Below are 20,331 nucleotides of genomic sequence, written 5' to 3' on the forward strand. Positions count from 1 at the left end.
AACTCCAGTCCTCAAGACCCACCAACAGGTCAAGTTTTCAGGATATCCTTAGCATTGCACAGGTGATTTCAACACCTGCTCAAGCATTAATTCCATCACCTGTGCAATACTAAGGAAATCCTGAAAATATGACCTGTTGGTGGGTCTTGAGGACTGGAGTTGAGAAACACTGATCTAAGGGGTTAAACAGATATGGACGGTGCCAACACTGATCAAGGCTATTGCAGCAAGTTGTCAGCTACAGTGTACAATTGCCTGTTGGAAAGAGTCCTCAATTTTTCCTTATCAGCACGCACACGTGTGTGCTGGGAATCAGCTACATACTTCTTTATTGTGCGATGATCACGATGAAGTGTCTTGGCAATGTTGATTGCAGTCATGCCTTGACCTAAATACTCCACAATTTGTTGCTTCTCAGCAGCAGACACATCCTTTTTCTTTCCCATTTTGGCAAAAAATGTAGGCTGCTTAATAATGTGGAACATCCTTCTTAAGTAGTCTTGCCTTTATTTGGACACACCTGCCAAACTAATTTGCACAGGTATCTGCAATTGCTTTCAGTGATATAAAGAGCCCTGACACACATCACCATCAATGACTTCCATGAGCTTGAAGGACTGCATCCATGCGGTTCAATAATGATTCATACAATTTATTTATGAAGTCATAAGGAATAGCAAATAATGCAGTCTTACATGCCTCCCAGAGTTCATCTAGATTCTTTGGTATTGTCTTGCAAGCTTTCTTTCATCCTACCCCAAACATGCTCAATGATGTTCATGTCTGGTGACTGGGCTGGCCAGTCCTTGAGCACCTTGATCTTTTTTGCCCAGAGGAACTCTGTTGTAGAGATGGATGTATGAGATGGAGCACCATCCTGCTGCAGAATTTGACCCCTTTTATGATTTGGAATATAAGAGGTACAGTGGGGAAAAAAAAGTATTTAGTCAGTCAGCAATAGTGCAAGTTCCACCACTTAAAAAGATGAGAGGCGTCTGTAATTTACATCATAGGTAGACCTCAACTATGGGAGACAAACTGAGAAAAAAAAATCCAGAAAATCACATTGTCTGTTTTTTTTTCATTTTATTTGCATATTATGGTGGAAAATAAGTATTTGGTCAGAAACAAAATTTCATCTCAATACTTTGTGATATATCCTTTGTTGGCAATGACAGAGGTCAAACGTTTTCTGTAAGTCTTCACAAGGTTGCCACACACTGTTGTTGGCATGTTGGCCCATTCCTCCATGCAGATCTCCTCTAGAGTAGTGATGTTTTTGGCTTTTCGCTTGGCAACACGGACTTTCAACTCCCTCCAAAGGTTTTCTATAGGGTTGAGATCTGGAGACTGGCTAGGCCACTCCAGGACCTTGAAATGCTTCTTACGAAGCCACTCCTTCGTTGCCCTGGCGGTGTGCTTTGGATCATTGTCATGTTGAAAGACCCAGCCACGTTTCATCTTCAATGCCCTTGCTGATGGAAGGAGGTTTGCACTCAAAATCTCACGATACATGGCCCCATTCATTCTTTCATGTTCCCGGATCAGTCGTCCTGGCCCCTTTGCAGAGAAACAGCCCCAAAGCATGATGTTTCCACCACCATGCTTTACAGTAGGTATGGTGTTTGATGGATGCAACTCAGTATTCTTTTTCCTCCAAACACAAGTTGTGTTTCTACCAAACAGTTCCAGTTTGGTTTCAGCAGACCATAGGACGTTCTCCCAAAACTCCTCTGGATCATCCAAATGCTCTCTAGCAAACTTCAGATGGGCCCAGACATGTACAGGCTTAAGCAGTGGGACACGTCTGGCACTGCAGGATCTGAGTCCATGGTGGCGTAGTGTGTTACTTATGGTAGGCCTTGTTACATTGGTCCCAGCTCTCTGCAGTTCATTCACTAGGTCCCCCCGCGTGGTTCTGGGATTTTTGCTCACCGTTCTTGTGATCATTCTGACCCCACGGGGTGGGATTTTGCGTGGAGCACCAGATCGAGGGAGATTATCAGTGGTCTTGTATGTCTTCCATTTTCTAATTATTGCTCCCACAGTTGATTTCTTCACTCCAATCTGGTTGGCTATTGCAGATTCAGTCTTCCCAGCCTGGTGCAGGGCTACAATTTTGTTTCTGGTGTCCTTTGACAGCTCATTGGTCTTCACCATAGTGGAGTTTGGAGTCAGACTGTTTGAGGGTGTGCACAGGTGTCTTTTTATACTGATAACAAGTTTAAACAGGTGCCATTACTACAGGTAATGAGTGGAGGAAAGAGGAGACTCTTAAAGAAAAAGTTACAGGTCTGTGAGAGCCAGAAATCTTGATTGCTTGTTTCTGACCAAATACTTATTTTCCACCATAATATGCAAATAAAATGAAAAAAAAAACAGACAATGTGATTTTCTGGATTTTTTTTTCTCAGTTTGTCTCCCATAGTTGAGGTCTACCTATGATGTAAATTACAGACGCCTCTCATCTTTTTAAGTGGTGGAACTTGCCCTATTGCTGACTGACTAAATACTTTTTTTCCCCACTGTAGCTAATACTTCTATTGATATTGCCTTTCACCTTGCAAATGTTTCGCACACCCACATACTGAATGTAACCCAAGACCATGATCTTTCCACCACCAAATTTAACTGTTTTCTGGGTGTATTTTGGATGCAAACACATCTCCAGTCACTTTGAGTCTTTTTTTAATTCTTTGTACTTGACGCTGAGACACATTAAAGGGAATCTGTCACCTACTTTTGGCGGGAAATTTAAATGAGGCCGGTCCGATGGGCGGCGTTTCCGATCTTTGCCGCCTCCCCATCCTTGGCCGCCGTCCGCAGTTGTTTCATGAATAGGTGTCTGCCATTTTTCGCACGTGCGCTGAGCATTCTTGGCTCGCGCACGTGCAGGATGCTTTGCCCAACTGCAGGCAAAGCCGAAAAGCCTGACTACGCATGCGCCGGTTAACTAGGCCCCGGAACACAGCAAAATACTTCCGGGGCTTAGTTAACTGGCGCATGCACTGTCAGGCTTTTCGGCTTTGCCCACAGTTGGGCAAAGCATACTGCGCGTGCCAAGAATGCTTAGCGCACGCGCGAACAATGGTGGACACTTACACCTATTCATGAAAAAACTGCGGACGGCGGCCAAGGATGGGGCGGCGGCAAAGATCGGAAACACCGCCTATTGGACCAGACAGACCTCATTTAAATTGCCTGCCAAAAGTAGGTGACAGATTCCCTTTAAAGGTGCCAGCCACCTCTGCAGTGGATCTGGTCTGCAGCCTCTTGATAAGCCAGGCGTTGGTCGCAGGGTGGATTTTTGCCATGTTGTCAGAGCTCAAAGTTGCACCTCAAGTGAAGGTCTGGGGTGCTGTGTTTCTTTTTATACACACCCACTAATTAACCGATCATTTACTGAGCACAGGTGTGGATGTAAAAACTAGTATTTGGTGCATTATATGACCAGGCGACAAAACCTTTGTCTTGCCAAAGTCTGACCATTCTGTGTCCATTAAATGATCAATATTTCTGCATTGATGACAATTTATTTTTTTAACCTAAACCACATTTTGGAGGGTTTCAGCTTTCAAAAGAATAATTTATACAACCAATGGATGAATGTAACGTCAGGTTATAAGCTTTTATTTACATAACATGGATAAGCGACATAACTTCTGTCAGAGAGTGTATATTTTGACTTATCGCACAGGATTCTCTGCCCCTATCTCACTGTTTTAAATATTTTTAGATTTCTACACTGCTCAAAAAAATAAAGGGAACACTTAAACAACAGAATATAACTCCAAGTAAATCAAACTTCTGTGAAATCAAACTGTCCACTTAGGAAGCAACAATGATTGACAATCAGTTTCACATGCTGTTGTGCAAATGGAATAGACAACAGATAGAAATTATTAGCAATTATCAAGACACTTTCAATAAAGGAGTGGTTCTGCAGGTGGGGACCACAGACCACATCTCAGTATCAATGCTTTCTGGCTGATGTTTTGGTCACTTTTGAATGTTGGTTGTGCTTTCACACTCGTGGTAGCATGAGATGGACTCTACAACCCACACAAGTGGCTTAGGTAGTGCAGCTCATCCAGGATAGCACATCAATGTGAGCTGTGGCAAGAAGGTTTGCTGTCGGTCAGCATAGTGTCCAGAGGCTGGAGGCGCTACCAGGAGACAGGCCAGTACACCAGGAAACGATGTTTCAGCAGCAAAACCTATGTTTCAGCCTAAGTCACTGTGTAGCTCCAGCCTTAGGGTAAGTTCATACTAGGCGTTTTTTTTTTCAGTGTTTTTTTTTCCTGCAGCAAAACCGGATATCTTGGCAGGAATGAAGCTGCAGAAAAAAGCAAATTTTTCTTGTTTTTTTGCGGTGGTTTTGGCATGCTAGATTTGTCTAGTGTTGAAAAAAAAGTTTTAGTCCATGGAATCAGATTTTGGCACAAAAAACGTAGAGAAATTTAAAACCTGCATTTTTGGTGCGTTTTTTCACCACCCATTCAAGTCAATGGGTGAAAAATGCTGAAAAGAAAACTGTGTGTATGAGATTTGTAAAATCTCATAGGCTTTGCTGGTACTGTGAAATGCAGCTGAAAATTAGCATAAAAAAGCATCCAAAACGCCTAGTGTGAACTTAGCCTTAATGTATACTGTATGTGCTCACTTTCGTGAGCGGGCATTGGTGGAAACAGACTTGAACAAGAGTCACCTGAAGGAAGGTAGGTGTCGCACATGGACATGGGGGTGTCGACTTCGCTCAACTCAGGGGAGGGGAGAGAAGAACCCAGCAGGGATTGGCTCTTGCACCAGGTCAGTCAGGGAACTGCAGAGGCAAATAGTCACCGGAAAGGCTTGCCTTATTAGGCCGAGTTCACATGTCGCGGCGGTTTTAAACGCGTGATTTTGCCGCGAAAACGCAAAAAATAAGCATCCCATGCAATCCTATGGGATTCCGCAATGCTGTGCTAATGCTGCGTTTTTTTCCGTGGCGGAATCGCTTCGCAGTAAAAAACAGCATGCTCATTAATTTAGCGGAATCGCGGCGATCCCGCACCCATAGGAATGCATTGTTCCGCTTACTTCCCGCATGTGGCTGTGTCCACCATGCGGAAAGTAAGAACATTTGCGGATGGTGCCAACTGTCCGGAGGAGAGGAGACTGTCCTCCGGGCTGTGGGTACCATATCACTGTAAAAAATAGAATTAAAATAAAAAATTTTGTTATTCTCACCTCGTCTCGGTCATTCGCGCAAAGGATTACTGGGACCGGGAGTGTGGAGAGAGGCGGGAAGGCTGCGCGGGACGCCGGAAGGTGAGAATAACAATATTTTTTATTTTTTTTTACATTTTATCTTTTACTACTGATGCTGCATAGGCATCCTCAGTAGTAAAAAGTTGGTCACACTAGTCAAACACTATGTTTAACGAGTGTGACTAACCTGTCAATCAGTTCTCCAAGCGATGCTCCAGATCACTTGGAAAACGCTAGCATTCTGCAAGCTAATTTCGCTTGCAAATCACTAGTTTTTCCACGGGAAAATCGCAGGAATTTAAAATGCGATTTTCCAGCGGAATGGAATTCCGGAATTCTCGCGGTAACTTCAGCGAGAGTTCCGCTACGTGTGCACATAGCCTTATAGGTACGAGTTATTGAGGCACTCCCAGTGAGGGGGGATATACATCACCAGACCAGGCTGGGGATATATATATATATATATATATACACACATATACATACACCTCCCGGCCATCACTGCCAGAGTTCCTCACTAACAGTACGGTATGCTGCCACCAGTTCCTCTTTTGACATAAGCCTCGTCCGACAACAGGTTTATTAGGTCAGAAATCAACCCGGGTAGCGTATAATATAACCAACCGAGCGTCCGGACGTGGGGATTCGTGTATCGAGATAAAAGAGCTGCCCAAGGTTAATTTTATATTTAATCGCCGAAAAGAACAAGAACAATATACAGGTATACAGTCAGGAGTGTAGTAAAAGGATAGGGTATAGATAGGTTGCAATTACCGTGTTATGTAGCATGTGATGACAGTGAGGCGCTGATGCATCACAGGTCCAAATCTTAGTTACGTGGTTTTTCCTGGCTGCGTCTGGTAATGGATTCTCCTGCCAGTAGAAACTAAGTCCAAAATGAGGAGCTGCCTTACATCTCCTATGGTGCTCCTCCTACACTCTTGTGCAGCCTCTCTCCTCCTATATCTGAGAATATGATTTTCGGTCCAGAACTCTGAATGGCCCATAACTTTCTGCCTGAAGCTCTGAATGGGTTGGCGGTGCCGCCACTAGGTTTTATCTGTGCATAGAGACTAAATATGCCTACCTAATATAATTCCTGGTAGCTATGCTTTATAACTCAGTAACGCAGAGTGCTACAGGTGGCTGCAGTGTACGGGCATGTGGGGGAAGGAATGTTGATTCTGATTATGTGCTTGGCTAGTCTCAGATATTGCATTCTGTTATTATAGGTCATTTTCCAGATTCAATACCTCAGAGCCTTGCTGTCACCTATAGTGCCAAGTTGTCTCCATGTGCTTGAGTCAGACAAAAGAATCCAATTTGCCTGTAGCTGCAGAACTCACACCCTGGTGCTAATTGGTGGGGACTGAGCTTCAAAGAGCTTCTTCCTGGAGATTATTAAAGGAACACATTGCATTGCTTTTTATGGCCTGGGGGAATGCAACGGTGGGGGCTCATTTGAGGAGGGGAGGGGAGATCTCCCTCACAGTAGGGTCTCTTCATTTTATCCCACTTTTCTCCACTGAACAGGGACACCGCAGCACAGCGAAGTTGCCGCCATTAGCCCTCTTTATCGTACAGGAAACATGGAGACCTAGCAGGATGACAATGTTGACTACAAACCTCTATTTCCCAAGTAATCACATGATGTAGATCACCCACTCACTCTAAAGGAATAGAATTTCCTACTTTCTTTCCTGCTCATTAAAAGTTAATATAAAATTATATATCAGTCACTGGTGTTGTTAGACCCATAGTAAAAGAGTTTCTACATTTTCAATTAAATATGATTAAATATTATAAAAAAAAATACAATTTAAAAAATAGCATTATTTAGAACTACAATGAGATAAAAAAGGGAGTTTTAACCCAAAAGGGAATAAAGTAGACTGAACTCTTGATATGCTTTTATTAACATACTTTGTGACAAATACTGTGAACAACAAGGAGACAGTAATGGCGCTACCATGATGAGAAGGATTTGTAAAAAATACAAACGGTATTTATATTTGCACCCTATATTGTATTGAACGTCAATTCACTAGATGGAGTTAGTACAGAAATAAAACTTCCCTAACCAGAGAGCAGTTTTAATACAGAATAATAATTGTTACTGCGTGAAAAGCAAGTTATGTACCATAGGTATGGAAAACACTGCCTCCAAAAAGAGACTGAAAAAAAAAAATTTGTGAAAAAAATTAGTGCATGTGTTAGATCCGACACATTAATGCCATCACCCTTCTTGTTTCTAGGGTAAAATGTCAAAACCATAATATTTTAAGAATGTAAAACTGGTGGATGACGATGGATCTATCCAGCCAAATCTTCTGCCGGATGGTTAGAATCCATATTCCCGATGATTAATCACACCTGAAAATACAAGAAATATTTCATCTAGCAGCAGTTTTATTGTATACTTAAAATAAACACTGTTTTATCAGTATGGGAAATTAAGTGAGCCTGTTGACCGCTTCATGCTGCCTGAACCTGAGACAGGCTCCTGCATTATAAAGATCTTTGTTTTACCCTTTATGTTTAGAATGCAGGAGGCAATATCAGATTTATGCTGCCTGTGGTTTGATTAGCATGAATCAGCTAAAAAGTTTAAAGCATTGAAAAGACAAAAATTAAGACTAATGTTGCATTTAGACAACACAATGAAAAATGACCGCTAACCAGCTGCAGGTTTGCCGATTGGCAGCCGTTTAATAGACTGCTAATATGGGCAGACCATGCTTCAGATATGTACTGAGCCATCTGTATTAAATTGTTCAGTTTTCATAGACTGCCACTGGCCTAAGCAGCATAGTTCATGCTTGTACAGGATGATGCACAGATCAGAACGATTATCTTTTGGGCAGCACAAAAGATCATTTCACCCACCAAACCACAATTTTGCTCATCTGTCGACTTGTTTATACTGCAAGATTATCGTGAACAAGCATTCCTGTAATCATTTTGATAATCGTGTAGCATACATGCCACTAGGGTGTCCTTCTTAGTTGATAACCATAGCAAACTTTTCGTTCATTTTTTTTCCTCCCCTTTTATCAACTTTTGTATTTTTCAGTCCAAATAGTCTAACGAGGGCTTATTTTTTGTGGGCCAAATTGTAGTTTTGAATGACATCATTTATTGTACAATTCAATGTGCTGGAAAACAAGGAATAAACTTCCAATTGTAAAATCGTTAGCAGAATTTTAATACTCAAATCATTTATACGGGCATGTCGCTCTTTCCAGTGATACCTATACATACCCTCGTCCGTTAGTTACTGAGAAATCAGTGTTTGAATTGATATGCAAATTAGAATGTAGTGCTGAAGCCCATGTCACTCGAGCTCTATTTCACCTGCTGAGTGCCGTCTCTTCCTGGTGCTTGCCGGATTGCTCCTTGCCTGAAATCACACCACATAGAAGCGGTCAGTCAAGCAGGAGGAGGCAGAGCTTGGCGGGGAAGAAACGACAGAGGCTTCAGATCTACAGCCTCATGTCCATATCAATTAAAATGCTGATTTCACATTAATGGAACAGATTGACCATGGAAAATTATTGCTGGACTTTTCTTTTTTTCTTTGAAAAATCTATGGTCAGGATAAAGAGTGTCTTTGGCCACATACACTTCTTCCCCCTATATGACATTTCCCATTCAGAAGTAGGCAGCTACATGCAGGGGAAAGAAAAACGCCCCTACAACAGCTTAGAGCGGTTTTCTCAGTGTGAGCCATGTAATTACAGAGTGGAGAGATTTACATCTAGCCTATAGATATTAACTGCTCATTTACATATTAAGAAAAATGTAATTCCAAATAAACACATGTTATCACAGATATGATTGTATGTTTTTTCACTTTGCTATGACCTGCAAGTCCCTATAGATAACTTAGAAGGGTTAAGCCTTCTGACGGATTCCCTTTAATAGGAGGAGTTTTTTTCTTTTTTTTAGGTCCCTCAGGGGGCTGTGATCATCCAGAAACTTAAACAATGTACTGCAATACATAGTGAAACTGTAGGTCTCCTATGAAGTTTGGCCTTTGACTGAGCTTCAAAGGAGTAGCAAGATGGCAGCAACACAGGCCTTCAGCAGGCCCCAGGTTGTCATGGTAACAAACTGGTACCTAACAACTGTGTTGAAAGAGGCTGATGGTAGCGGTAGCTGATACGTGTGAGCATTGGCATCTGGTCCATTTAGACATAGCTGTCAGAGGCTGATGGTGGCATTTAATAGATTAACAGCAAAGATGGGAGCTTAGCTCCAGTCACTGCTGTGAGACACAGATGCCGACTATGTAGTAATGCTAGCGTCATCTGTGTGTGGATAGGTCTCAGCTCCTGAGCCCTGTTCACACACGGACACCCCAGCAGTGACAAACAGTTATGTCATATTGCATTAAATACTTTAATATAATAAGCACCTTATATACACGTACATAGACATAGTTTAGAAATTAAAACTGCTACTGTAAATCACTACACAAACATAACAGCTCGGAATAGTAACACTTTTCCAAAGAGTATTTTATTTATTTACTTAATTATATGGTTTTCAATAAACTAAAATCTACTATATAATAGTCTAATTCTGTCTGTCTGTTTGGAACGGAAATCCCGCATCGCTGATTGGCCGCGACCAATCAGCGACAGGAACGTTACAGCCGGGAGATCTGCGGCGCGGAGAGAGAGATTCTCTTTCATACAAAAACCTAAACAAACAATGTAAACCATAAAAAGTAATTGAAATATCAGGTTATTTCCTTTTAAAATAAAGTACTACCATCATTAAAAAGAATCCCAAAAACACTCACTGCTGTAGAGATTCCAGTGCGAGGGGTAGATTACAGCCTGTGTATGCTCCATTTACAATGCTGTATTCAAGCAGTGCACATGCACAAGGATCCTTGATAGAAGAAAACATTGCCGTAAAATACATGAACAAGCCTGACACAGATAACAAGATGCAGTCTACATAAAGGAGTGATTAAGACGACAAGTGATATTCTAAAAAGCAACATGGGTACAGCTAGCGGTACAGTTTTGGTCCCTCAAATTCTAGTTGATAATTACTACCCAGTAATTCTTCTACACATACTGGCCAGTGATTTGTAAAGGGACTATCAGCACAGAATGATTGTTCAAACCAAGTACAGGCACTCGGCGCTTCATGGCCAAATAATTAACTACAACGTCCCAACTGCTTGTTTTCCATCTATCTCCACAATTCTCTGGCCCTACGAAGCCAGAGCTGTCAATCAAATGATAGAGGGAAAACAATTCTAACCAATAATTAAATTATACAAAAATTAACCACTGTACTCCTATAGTACTGAATTAATGTACAGGTGTCCATATGCTGTAGCCAATACATAGATGATATATAAAACCATTATGCAACTTAAAGCCACTTCAACTCTGTTAAATTGGTGGATTTTCTCCCATGAACAGCTTCCTCCAGATCCTTCTACAACATTTCCATAGGATGAAAGTGATTTATAAGGTTATTCCTTAGTACAGTTGTGGGGAACCTCAACCTCGAGGGCCATTTACGGCCCACAATTACCTTTTCTTTGTCCCATGGGCAAATTCCTCAAGACCACAGTGCTTGGGTCGGCATCTGTATTTTGACAGCAGCCAACCCTTTCATTTCTTTTTGCTCTGTAAGCACGAGTATGCAGCTTTCACCTAGGAAAGCAGAGGCACGTGCACTGTAAGATTACGTACGGACGTCAAGTTCCGGCTTCAAAACGTACTTTGTGGGTGGAGTTAGCGTGCAATTTGTACAGCCACCAAAGGATAGTATAAATATCCAAATGACCCTTGGCAGAAAAGTTTCCCCACCCCTGCCTTAGCAGAACGACTTGCATGCTTTAGGTTGGCGTCTTGCTGCATGACCAGTTGTCTTGGGATTCAGCTCTTAGACAGATGTCCTGACATTTTCCTTTAGAATTTACTAATAGAAATCAGAATTGTCCATGAATGATAATCTGTCCTGGCCCAGATGTAACAAAACAGGCCCAAACCATGATAATACCACCACCATGTTTCACAGATGGTATTAAGTTTTAATGCTGTAATGTAGTGGATTTCATTCTCCAAACAGAACACTTGTTAATTAAACCAAAAATCTCTATTTTAGCCTCATACACATGACACTGTTCCAATAGCCATATGGCTTGTCTAGGTAATCTTAAGCAACTGCAAGTAGGCAGCAAATGTTCTTTTTGAAGAACAGCGGCTTTCTCCTTGCCATCCTTGTTGTTGAGTGCCCTCTTGTTGGTAGAGTAAAGGGCTTTAGTTGCTTGGAGATTAACATTGGCTTCCTTGAGCTCTTGAAGTGATCTTTGTTTGTGAACCACTCCTGAGGATGGTAATAATGGTCTTGAATGTCATCCATTCGTACACAATCTGTCTGACTGGATTGGTGGAATCCAAACCCTTTAGGGTATGTGCACACAATCAGGAATGGCTCAGTGCTTATTCAGGATTTGACACAGGTAAAATCTGCACCAAATCTGCATCTAAGGTGACTGCCAGGTCACTTGCGTTTTTGATGCGTTTTCTCATTGCATGCGTTTGTCACTTTAAATAAAACTAATTGAAAGTTGTCTTCTGGGAAGGAAAAAAAGTGATTTCCTGTTTGCATATATATTGGGATATGTTCCCACAGTCAGTAAACGCTGCAGGTTTACGCTGTGTACATCCGCAGCGTCCAACCTGCAGCGTCCAGCTGTTACAGCATAGTGGATGGGATTTCAAGAAATCCCATGTCCACTACGCATGCACCGACGCCTGCAGATCATCCACGGAGACAGACATACAGCGCGTCTTTCCAGACCACAGCATGTCAATTTATGTAGCGGAGACGCTCAGTCTCCACTGCGTAAATTACCCATACACTTTCATTAAATGCAGTAAAACTGTATTATTTTCCTAATCACATGCATATTAAGTGTGGGAACACAGCTTACTACGGTAATTTAAATAATGAATCAGACAAAAAAACTTTGTGCCATATTGGATGTTTACAGCACTGCAAGCACTTTCATTTATTATGCTGCAGCGCTGTGTGGCCACATTGGGATAACTGATTTTAAAGCACTATAAGCACTTTCAATAGATTTCTATGCTGCATATTGCAGCACTTTGTGGCTATATTTTGATTGATATTGGCTCTGCATAAATATCTGTTTTGCACTTTATAGCGCTTTGTGGCCATATATTTTGTTTAATCAGCACTGCAAGCATTAATTTTATTAAGCTGCAGTGCTTTATATTCTGGGATCAATTATTTTTTAGCACTATCTGCACTTTCATCAAATTACTATAGCACTTTGCATTAGTTTTTCAAAGTACCACGTATTCATTTTTTCTAGGATTAGCACTATTAGCACTTTTTTCAGTGGCACATTGTATTGGATTTATCATTTTTACATTTTATTTACACTATTATTCAGTTGCACACTGTATCTCAATTATATTTTTTTAGCACTGTGTTTTCCATGAATTATAATTTTATTAAGTGTTAGCATATAACTTATTTTTCTTAAATTGTGCACTTAGTATTTATTTTACTATGTTGTTTCCCATGTATTTATGATTGGCATATTTTATAGCATGGTAGTTTAATACATATTTATCAATTTTAGGGTTTCTGTACCATTGTGCTCATTTTCAGCTGTTTATTAAATAATTACTAATTAATTAAAAAATACTAATTTTAACAATCATTACATATTAATTTAATGAAAATGTGAATATTTAATACTACTTTAGTCTTTGGTGCACTTATTTTTAGGAGGATATTCATCTAAATAATGGTAAATCATGTGACACAGCAGGACATACATGACACAGGAATTGGACGAAAGCACAGAGAGAGGTATCCTCCTCTTTAAATAAATAATAATTTATAATAAAAATATAGCAAAAAAAATAGAGTGGGGTCCGCCTATATTTGTTAACCAGCCAGACTTAAGCAGACTACTGGGACTGGTATTTCAGGCTGGTAAGGACCCAATATCCATGAACCTTACCAGCCTGATCATACCAGGCCGCAGCAGTCTGCTTACCTTAAATGGTTAGCAAAAATAGTGGGATCCCCTCCAAAAAAAAAAAAAAAATAGCGTGAGGTCCCCCTATTTTCGTTAACCAGCCAAGGAAAAAGCAGCTGTGGCCTGGTATTACAGGCTGGTGAAGCCCACGAATCTTGTCCCTCATCAGCCTAAAAATAGCAGCCCGCAACCGCCCCACAATTGGCACATCCAAAGATGCGCCAATTGTGGCACTTTACCCAGCTCTTCCCACTTGCCCTGTAGCAGTGGCAAGCGAGGTAATAGTTGTGGGGTTGATGTCACCTTTGTACTGTCAGGTGACATCAAGCCCACGGCTTAGTAATGGAGAGGCGTCTATAAGACACCCATCCATTACTAATCCTATAGTTACATAGTAAATAAAGACAGAGCCAGAATAAAGTATTTTAATTGAAATAATGACACAGACTCCTTTAGTAGATCTTAATTAAACCATACTTACTGCATCGCCTGTTCCACTGACACCCTCTTCTCCTGTAAGAGAATTAAAATAAAAAAGCAACAACATACTTACCTGTCTGTCGAGAGGATATACATACTGTCTCACGACAAGTCCAACCCTGCTACATCTGGATGCCTTTGGCTGAACAGTGGCATTATGCCACCACTTAGCCTGACATCCAGACACAGCAGAGCTTGAAGATGATGACCACTGATGACCACAGATAGCTTAGTCCCCGCCGGTCACCTACACTGCCAGTCTCACGATCAGCTGACCATGAGAACTTGCGTAGTGAACGGAGATAACCCCGTCTCCAGCTTTCATGTGCACGGCAGTTCTCGCAATCAGCTGTTTATCGTGAGAACTGCAGTCTACGCGAACTTCCGGCTGAAACAAGGTACGACATTATTTAAATTAGTACACATGCGTTGTAAGCTGCGTTCCCGCACTTAATACACATGTGACTAAGATAATGCAGTTTTACCGCATCTAATGATAGTGAATGGGTAGTTTATGTAGCGGAGACGGAGCGCCTTCGCTACATAAATTGACATGCTGCGGTCTGGAAAGACGCACGGCATGTCTTTCTCCGCAGGGAAGCCGTAGGCGTCTCAGGATGCATAGTGGAGATGGGATTTCATGAAATCCCATCCACTATGCTGTGACATCTGGCCGCAGCGTTTACTGACCATGGGAACATACCCTCAGGGTATGCAATGCATGCAATGAAAAAACGCATTTAAAAAACGCATCAAAAACGCAGGTGACCTGCCAGTGAGATCAGATGCAGATATGGTGCAGATTTCACCTGTGTGAAATCCTGAACACACACGGAGACATTCCTGATCGTGTGCACATACCCTAAGGGTATGTTTCCACGGTCAGGATTCGCTGCGGATTAGATGCTGCGTACAGCTGCAGCGTCCAGATGTTATAGCATAGTGGAGGAGATTTTATGAAATCCTGTCTCCACTATGCGTGCACGGCCGCATCCGGTGGCCCTGCATAACCGGACAAGCGGCGCGTCTTTATAGGCCGCACCATTATCTTGCGGAGAACGCTCCGTCTCCACAAGATAAAATAACCCAGTCTATGAATAGGATGCGGTGATTACGCATGTGTTCAATGTGTTTCCGCACGTGTTCAATGAACACATGCGGACTCACCACGCGTACAAAACGGGGCAGTGCTTGGACGGAGCCGGGTTTCCGCTGTGTCCAAAGCACTGCATATCCGGACCGTGTGCACATACCCTTACATGGAGCAGAACATATTACTCTGAACGTATTTGTCATAATCCCTAAACAATGGGCACATTAACTGAAACTGTTCTCTTTGTTATCATAATACTAGAGAGATGTGTGTGAACAGAGCCCCTGCTTTCAATGCTGTAAATGAGTTGGTGAAATTAGAAAATTACCTTGGATCCTAAAGGAATCTTGCCACTAACCCAACTGCTTAACGCCTTAACCCCCAAGGGTGGTTTGCACGTTCATGACCGCACCAATTTTTACAATTCTGACCACTGTCCCTTTATGAGGTAATAACTCTGAAACACTTCCATGGAACCTGGTGATTCTGACATGGTTTTCTCGTGACATATTGCACTTCATGTTAGTGGTAAAATTTCAACAAATGATTTGCGTTAATTTGTGGAAAAAAAACGGAAATTTGGTGAAAATTTTGCAATTTTCCAACTTTGAATTTTTATGCCCTTAAATTATAGAGATATGGCACACAAAATACTTAATAAATAACATTTCACATATGTTTACTTTACATCAGCGCAATTTTGGAACCAAAATTTTTTTTTTTGTTAGGAAGTTAGAAGGGTTAAAAGTTGATCAGCGATTTCTCATTTTTGCAACACCATTTTATTTTTACGGACCACATCACATTTGAAGTGACTTTGAAGGGTCTATATGATAGGAAATACCCAAAATTGACACCATTCTAAAAACTGCACCCCTCAAGGTGCTCAAAACCATATTCAAGAAGTTTATTAACCCTTCAGGTGCTTCACAAGAATTTTTTGAATGTTTAAAAAAAAAAAAAAATGAACATTTGACTTTTTTTTCCACAAAAAAATGACTTCAGATCCAATTTTTTTTATTTTACTAATGGTAACAGGACAAATTGGACTGCAAAAGTTATTGTGCAATTTCTCCTGAGTACACTGATATGTTGGGGGAACCACTGTTTCGGCGCATGGCAGAGCTCAGAAGGGAAGGAGCGCCGTTTGACTTTTTCAATGCAAAATTGGCTGGAATTCAGATCGGACGCCATGTCACGTTTGGAGAGCCCCTGATGTACCTAAACAGTGGAAAAGTAACCCCATTTTGGAAACTAGACACCCAAGGAACTTATGTAGATGTGTGGTGAGAACTTTGAACCCCCAAGGGCTTCACAGAAGTTTATAACGTACAGCCGTACAATTAAAAAATATTTTTTTCACAAAAATGATCTTTTCACCCTCAATTTTTATTTTTCCAAGGGTATCAGGACCCCAAAAGTTTTGTGCAATTTGTCACGAGTACTCTGATACCCCATATGCGGGCGCATGGCAGAGCTCGGAAGGGAAGCAGCGCCATTTGACTTTTTTGGCTGGAGTTGGGATTGGACGCCATGCCGCGTTTGGAAAGCCCCTGATGTGCCTAAACAGTGGAAACCCCCCACAAATTACACCATTTTGGAAACTAGACCCCCCCAAAGAACTTATCTACATGTGTGGTGAGCTGTTGTGAGTTCATTTTCTGGTCTACCAGTTGTGAGTTCTCCTTCCAGGCTCCCTTTGGTGGTAACAGGAGGTAGTGAGGCTGATTTAATTAGTGGAGATCTGCCACCTGATGAGGATGACGATTGGACCTCAGACTGGATTTAAGACAGCCGACGCCCTATTCTGGTGCTGGTGATTCCTTCTGGCTTGTCAGGTCTTGGTTCTCAGCTCTGTTCCAGTCAGCTCAAGCTAAGTTTTTCTGCTAATGTTCACAATTGATTTTGTTGGTCTATTCAGTTTTTTGTGGTCATCCAGCCCCGGCTGGGGCTGTGCTGAATTTCCACTCTTATTTATCTGTATTTGCCAATTTGCATTTTGTCCCTTATTAGATTGGCCTCTTTTTGCTCTGCCTCAGAATATTTCAGAGTGCTGATATAGTGGGAAAGTCTAGTGACTTCAGGGTTAATTTTGTTATCAGAAGTGTTGGACATTATTTTTGTAGGGTTTTTGGCAGATTGCAGACAGTGTCTTTCCTATCCTTTCTAGTTAGTTTGGGCCCCATCGTTTGCTCAGCCTATTTTCCTGTCTGTGTTTGTGTTTTCATCTTGTTTCACAGTCAATACATGTGTGGGGGCAGTCTTTCCTTTGGGGTCTGCTCTGGGGCAGTTAGTTTTCCCCTTTTCTTGCTTTAGGCTTATTTAGTCCTCCGGCTGTGACGAAGCGTCTAGGTTCCTCGTAGGAACGCTCCACGGCTGCTGCTAGTTGTGTGGTTAGGATCAGGGATCTGCAATCTGCATAGTTACCAACCTCTCTGGTTTTCTGTGACTTAGCTTGTTTTGTTTTTTCCTCCTCGGTGACCCATTCATAACAGTGAGCACTTTGAACCCCCAAGGGCTTGACAGAAGTTTATAATGCCCGGGCGAGAAAATAAAAAAAATCATTTTTTTTCCACAAACATGATCTTTATGTCCTCAATTTTTTTATTTTCCCAATGGTAACAGGAGAAATAGGACCCCAAAAGTTGTCCAATTTGTCCTGAGTACGCTGATACCCCATATGTCGGGATAAAACACTGTTTGGGCACATGGCAGAGCTTGGAAGGGAAGGAGCACCATTTGACTTTTTCAACGCAGAATTGGCTGGAATTGAGATCAGACGCCATGTTGTGTTTGGAGAGCACATGATGTGCCCAAACAGTGGAAACCCCCCAATTCTAGCTCCAACCATAAACCCAACACATCCCTAACCCTAATCTCAGCCCTAACCCTAATGGGAAAATGGAAATTAATACTTTTTTTAATTTTATTATTTTTCCATAACTAAGGGGGTGATAAACAGGGCTGTGGAGTCGGAGTCGGTGCTCATTTTGGTGGAGTCGGAGTCGGTATAAAATGGACAGACTCCTAAAATATATAATAAATTGGGTACAGTAGTTCAATGCAGAATGTGCTCAATATTTTTTCATAGGAATTTGGGAAAATTATGAAATGTCCTATAAATGACTGTTCTATTCCTGATCTAAGGCTACATTCACACACAGCGTTTTTCCTGCGTTTTTTGAGGATATGTTTTTCAGTTGCAAAAACAGATCAGCTTTTGAAAAAACCGCATCACCTGAAAGGTTTTTGAGCTCATAGATGTTTTCAATAGCAAAAGCAGATTAGAAATCTGCTCTATCTATATATCCATATCTGTATCCATATCATATCTGTACCAAAAAGAATGAAAGCCGGATAGCACACAGACTAACACTTCTTTTTTTAGCACCAGTCAGGGACACCTCATAGCTGCCCAAAAGGATGCCCAGGACAGGCATTGCTCGTCTTCAGTAACACATCAACATCAATTGATAGTTGGAATAAATAGACTGCATTCATCACCACATCTTCTTAAGGTGCAGGCTTTATTTTCAAGTGTAGGGGTGTGCAGTATGAGGTTCTGCAGCAGCTGAGGTGTGCAGTATGAAATTCTGCGGAACAGCATGAGGTTCTGCCCCCCCCTAGGTTTGATCCTGGCTACGCCCATAGTGTGAATGTAGCCTGAGGATCTAGGCTTTGTCTTAGCTGAGATAAGTCATAGTGTGTGTATGTATATACACACACACACACACACAGTACAGACCAAAAGTTTGGACACACCTCATTCAAAGAGTTTTCTTTATTTTCATGACTATGAAAATTGTAGATTCACTCTGAAGGCATCAAGACTGTGAATTAACACATGTGGAATTATATAATTAGCAAAAAAGTGTGAAACAACTGAAAATATGTCTTATATTCTAGGTTCTTCAAAGTAGCCACCTTTTGCTTTGATTACTGCTTTGCACACTCTTGGCATTCTCTTGATGAGCTTCAAGAGGTAGTCACCGGAAATGGTTTTCACTTCACAGGTGTGCCCTGTCAGGTTTAATAAGTGGGATTTTTTGCCTTATAAATGGGGTTGGGACCATCAGTTGTGTTGTGCTGAAGTCGGGTGGATACACAGGTGATAGTCCTACTGAATAGACTGTTAGCTGCTTTTTTCTTGCCATAATACAAATTCTAAGTAAAGAAAAACGAGTGGCCATCATTACTTTAAGAAATGAAGGTCAGTCAGTTCGAAAAATTGGGAAAACTTTGAAAGTGTCCCCAAGTGCAGTGGTGGTAAAAACCATCAAGCGCTACAAAGAAACTGGCTCTCATGAGGACCGCCCCAGGAAAGGAAGACCAAAAGTCAACTCTGCTGCGGAGGATAAGTTCATCCTAGTCACCAGCCTCAGAAATCGCAGGTTAACAGCAGCTCAGATTAGAGACCAGGTCAATGCCACACAGAGTTCTAGCAGCAGACACATCTCTACAACTGTTAAGAGGAGACTTTGTGCAGCAGGCCTTCATGGTAAAATAGCTGCTAGGAAACCACTGCTAAGGACAGGCTACAAGCAGAAGAGACTTGTTTGGGCTAAAGACACAAGGAATGGACATTAGACCAGTGGAAATCTGTGTTTTGGTCTGATGAGTGCAAATTTGAGATCTTTGGTTCCAACCACCGTGTCTGTGTGTGACGAAGAAAAGGTGAACGGATGGACTCTACGTGCCTGGTTCCCACCGTGAAGGTTGGAGGAGGAGGTGTGATAGTGTGGGGGTGCTTTGCTGGTGACACTGTTGGGGATTTATTCAAAATTGAAGGCATACTGAACCAGCATGGCTACCACAGCATCCTGCAGCGGCATGCTATTCCATCTGGTTTGTGTTTAGTTGGACCATCATTTATTTTTCAACAGAACAAAGACCCCAAACACACCTCCAGGCTGTGTAAGGGCTATTTGACCAAGAAGGAGAGTGATGGGGTGCTACGCCAGATGACCTGGCCTCCACAGTCACCAGACCTAAACCGAATCAAGATGGTTTGGGGGTGAGCTGGACCGCAGAGTGAAGGCAAAAGGGCCAACAAGTGCTAAGCATCTCTGGAAACTCCTTCAAGACTGTTGGAAGACCATTTCCGGTGACCACCTCTTGAAGCTCATCAAGAGAATGCCAAGAGTGTGCAAAGCAGTAATCAAAGCAAATGGTGGCTACTTTGAAGAAACTAGAATGTAATACATGTTTCACACTTTTTTGTTAATTATATAATTCCACATGTAATTCATGGTTTTGATGCCTTCAGAGTGAATCTACAATTTTCATAGTCATGAAAATAAAAACTTTTTGAATGAGAAGGTGTGTCCAAACTTTTGGTCTGTACTGTATATGTGTAATCGATATTATACAGTGTATTACATATTTACAATTTATTACAGTTTTTTGTGTTCTAAAGTTGTATTCCAATAAATAGATATTATGTTCTACCTAAATATCT

At 41.6% G+C, this 20,331-nt stretch overlaps 1 protein-coding gene across 2 annotated transcripts in view; it reads right to left on the minus strand.

Moving 5' to 3' along the window:
• Positions 1 to 7,148: 7,148 nt before the first annotated feature.
• Positions 7,149 to 20,331, minus strand: part of MOV10L1 (Mov10 like RNA helicase 1) — a 260,035-nt gene continuing 246,852 nt past the window's right edge. For both annotated transcript variants that reach the window (XM_073573462.1, XM_073573463.1), the window contains 2 exons: positions 10,058 to 10,149; positions 7,149 to 7,623 (listed from right to left, as the gene is read on the minus strand). In XM_073573462.1, the coding sequence (XP_073429563.1) occupies positions 7,614 to 7,623; positions 10,058 to 10,149 (102 nt within the window). In that variant the 3' untranslated portion in view covers positions 7,149 to 7,613. The remainder of the gene's footprint in view (positions 7,624 to 10,057; positions 10,150 to 20,331) is intronic.

Source organism: Dendrobates tinctorius, unplaced genomic scaffold, assembly GCF_039654945.1.
Source record: "Dendrobates tinctorius isolate UK_male_01 unplaced genomic scaffold, ASM3965494v1 ptg000035l, whole genome shotgun sequence".
Taxonomy (NCBI): domain Eukaryota; kingdom Metazoa; phylum Chordata; class Amphibia; order Anura; family Dendrobatidae; genus Dendrobates; species Dendrobates tinctorius.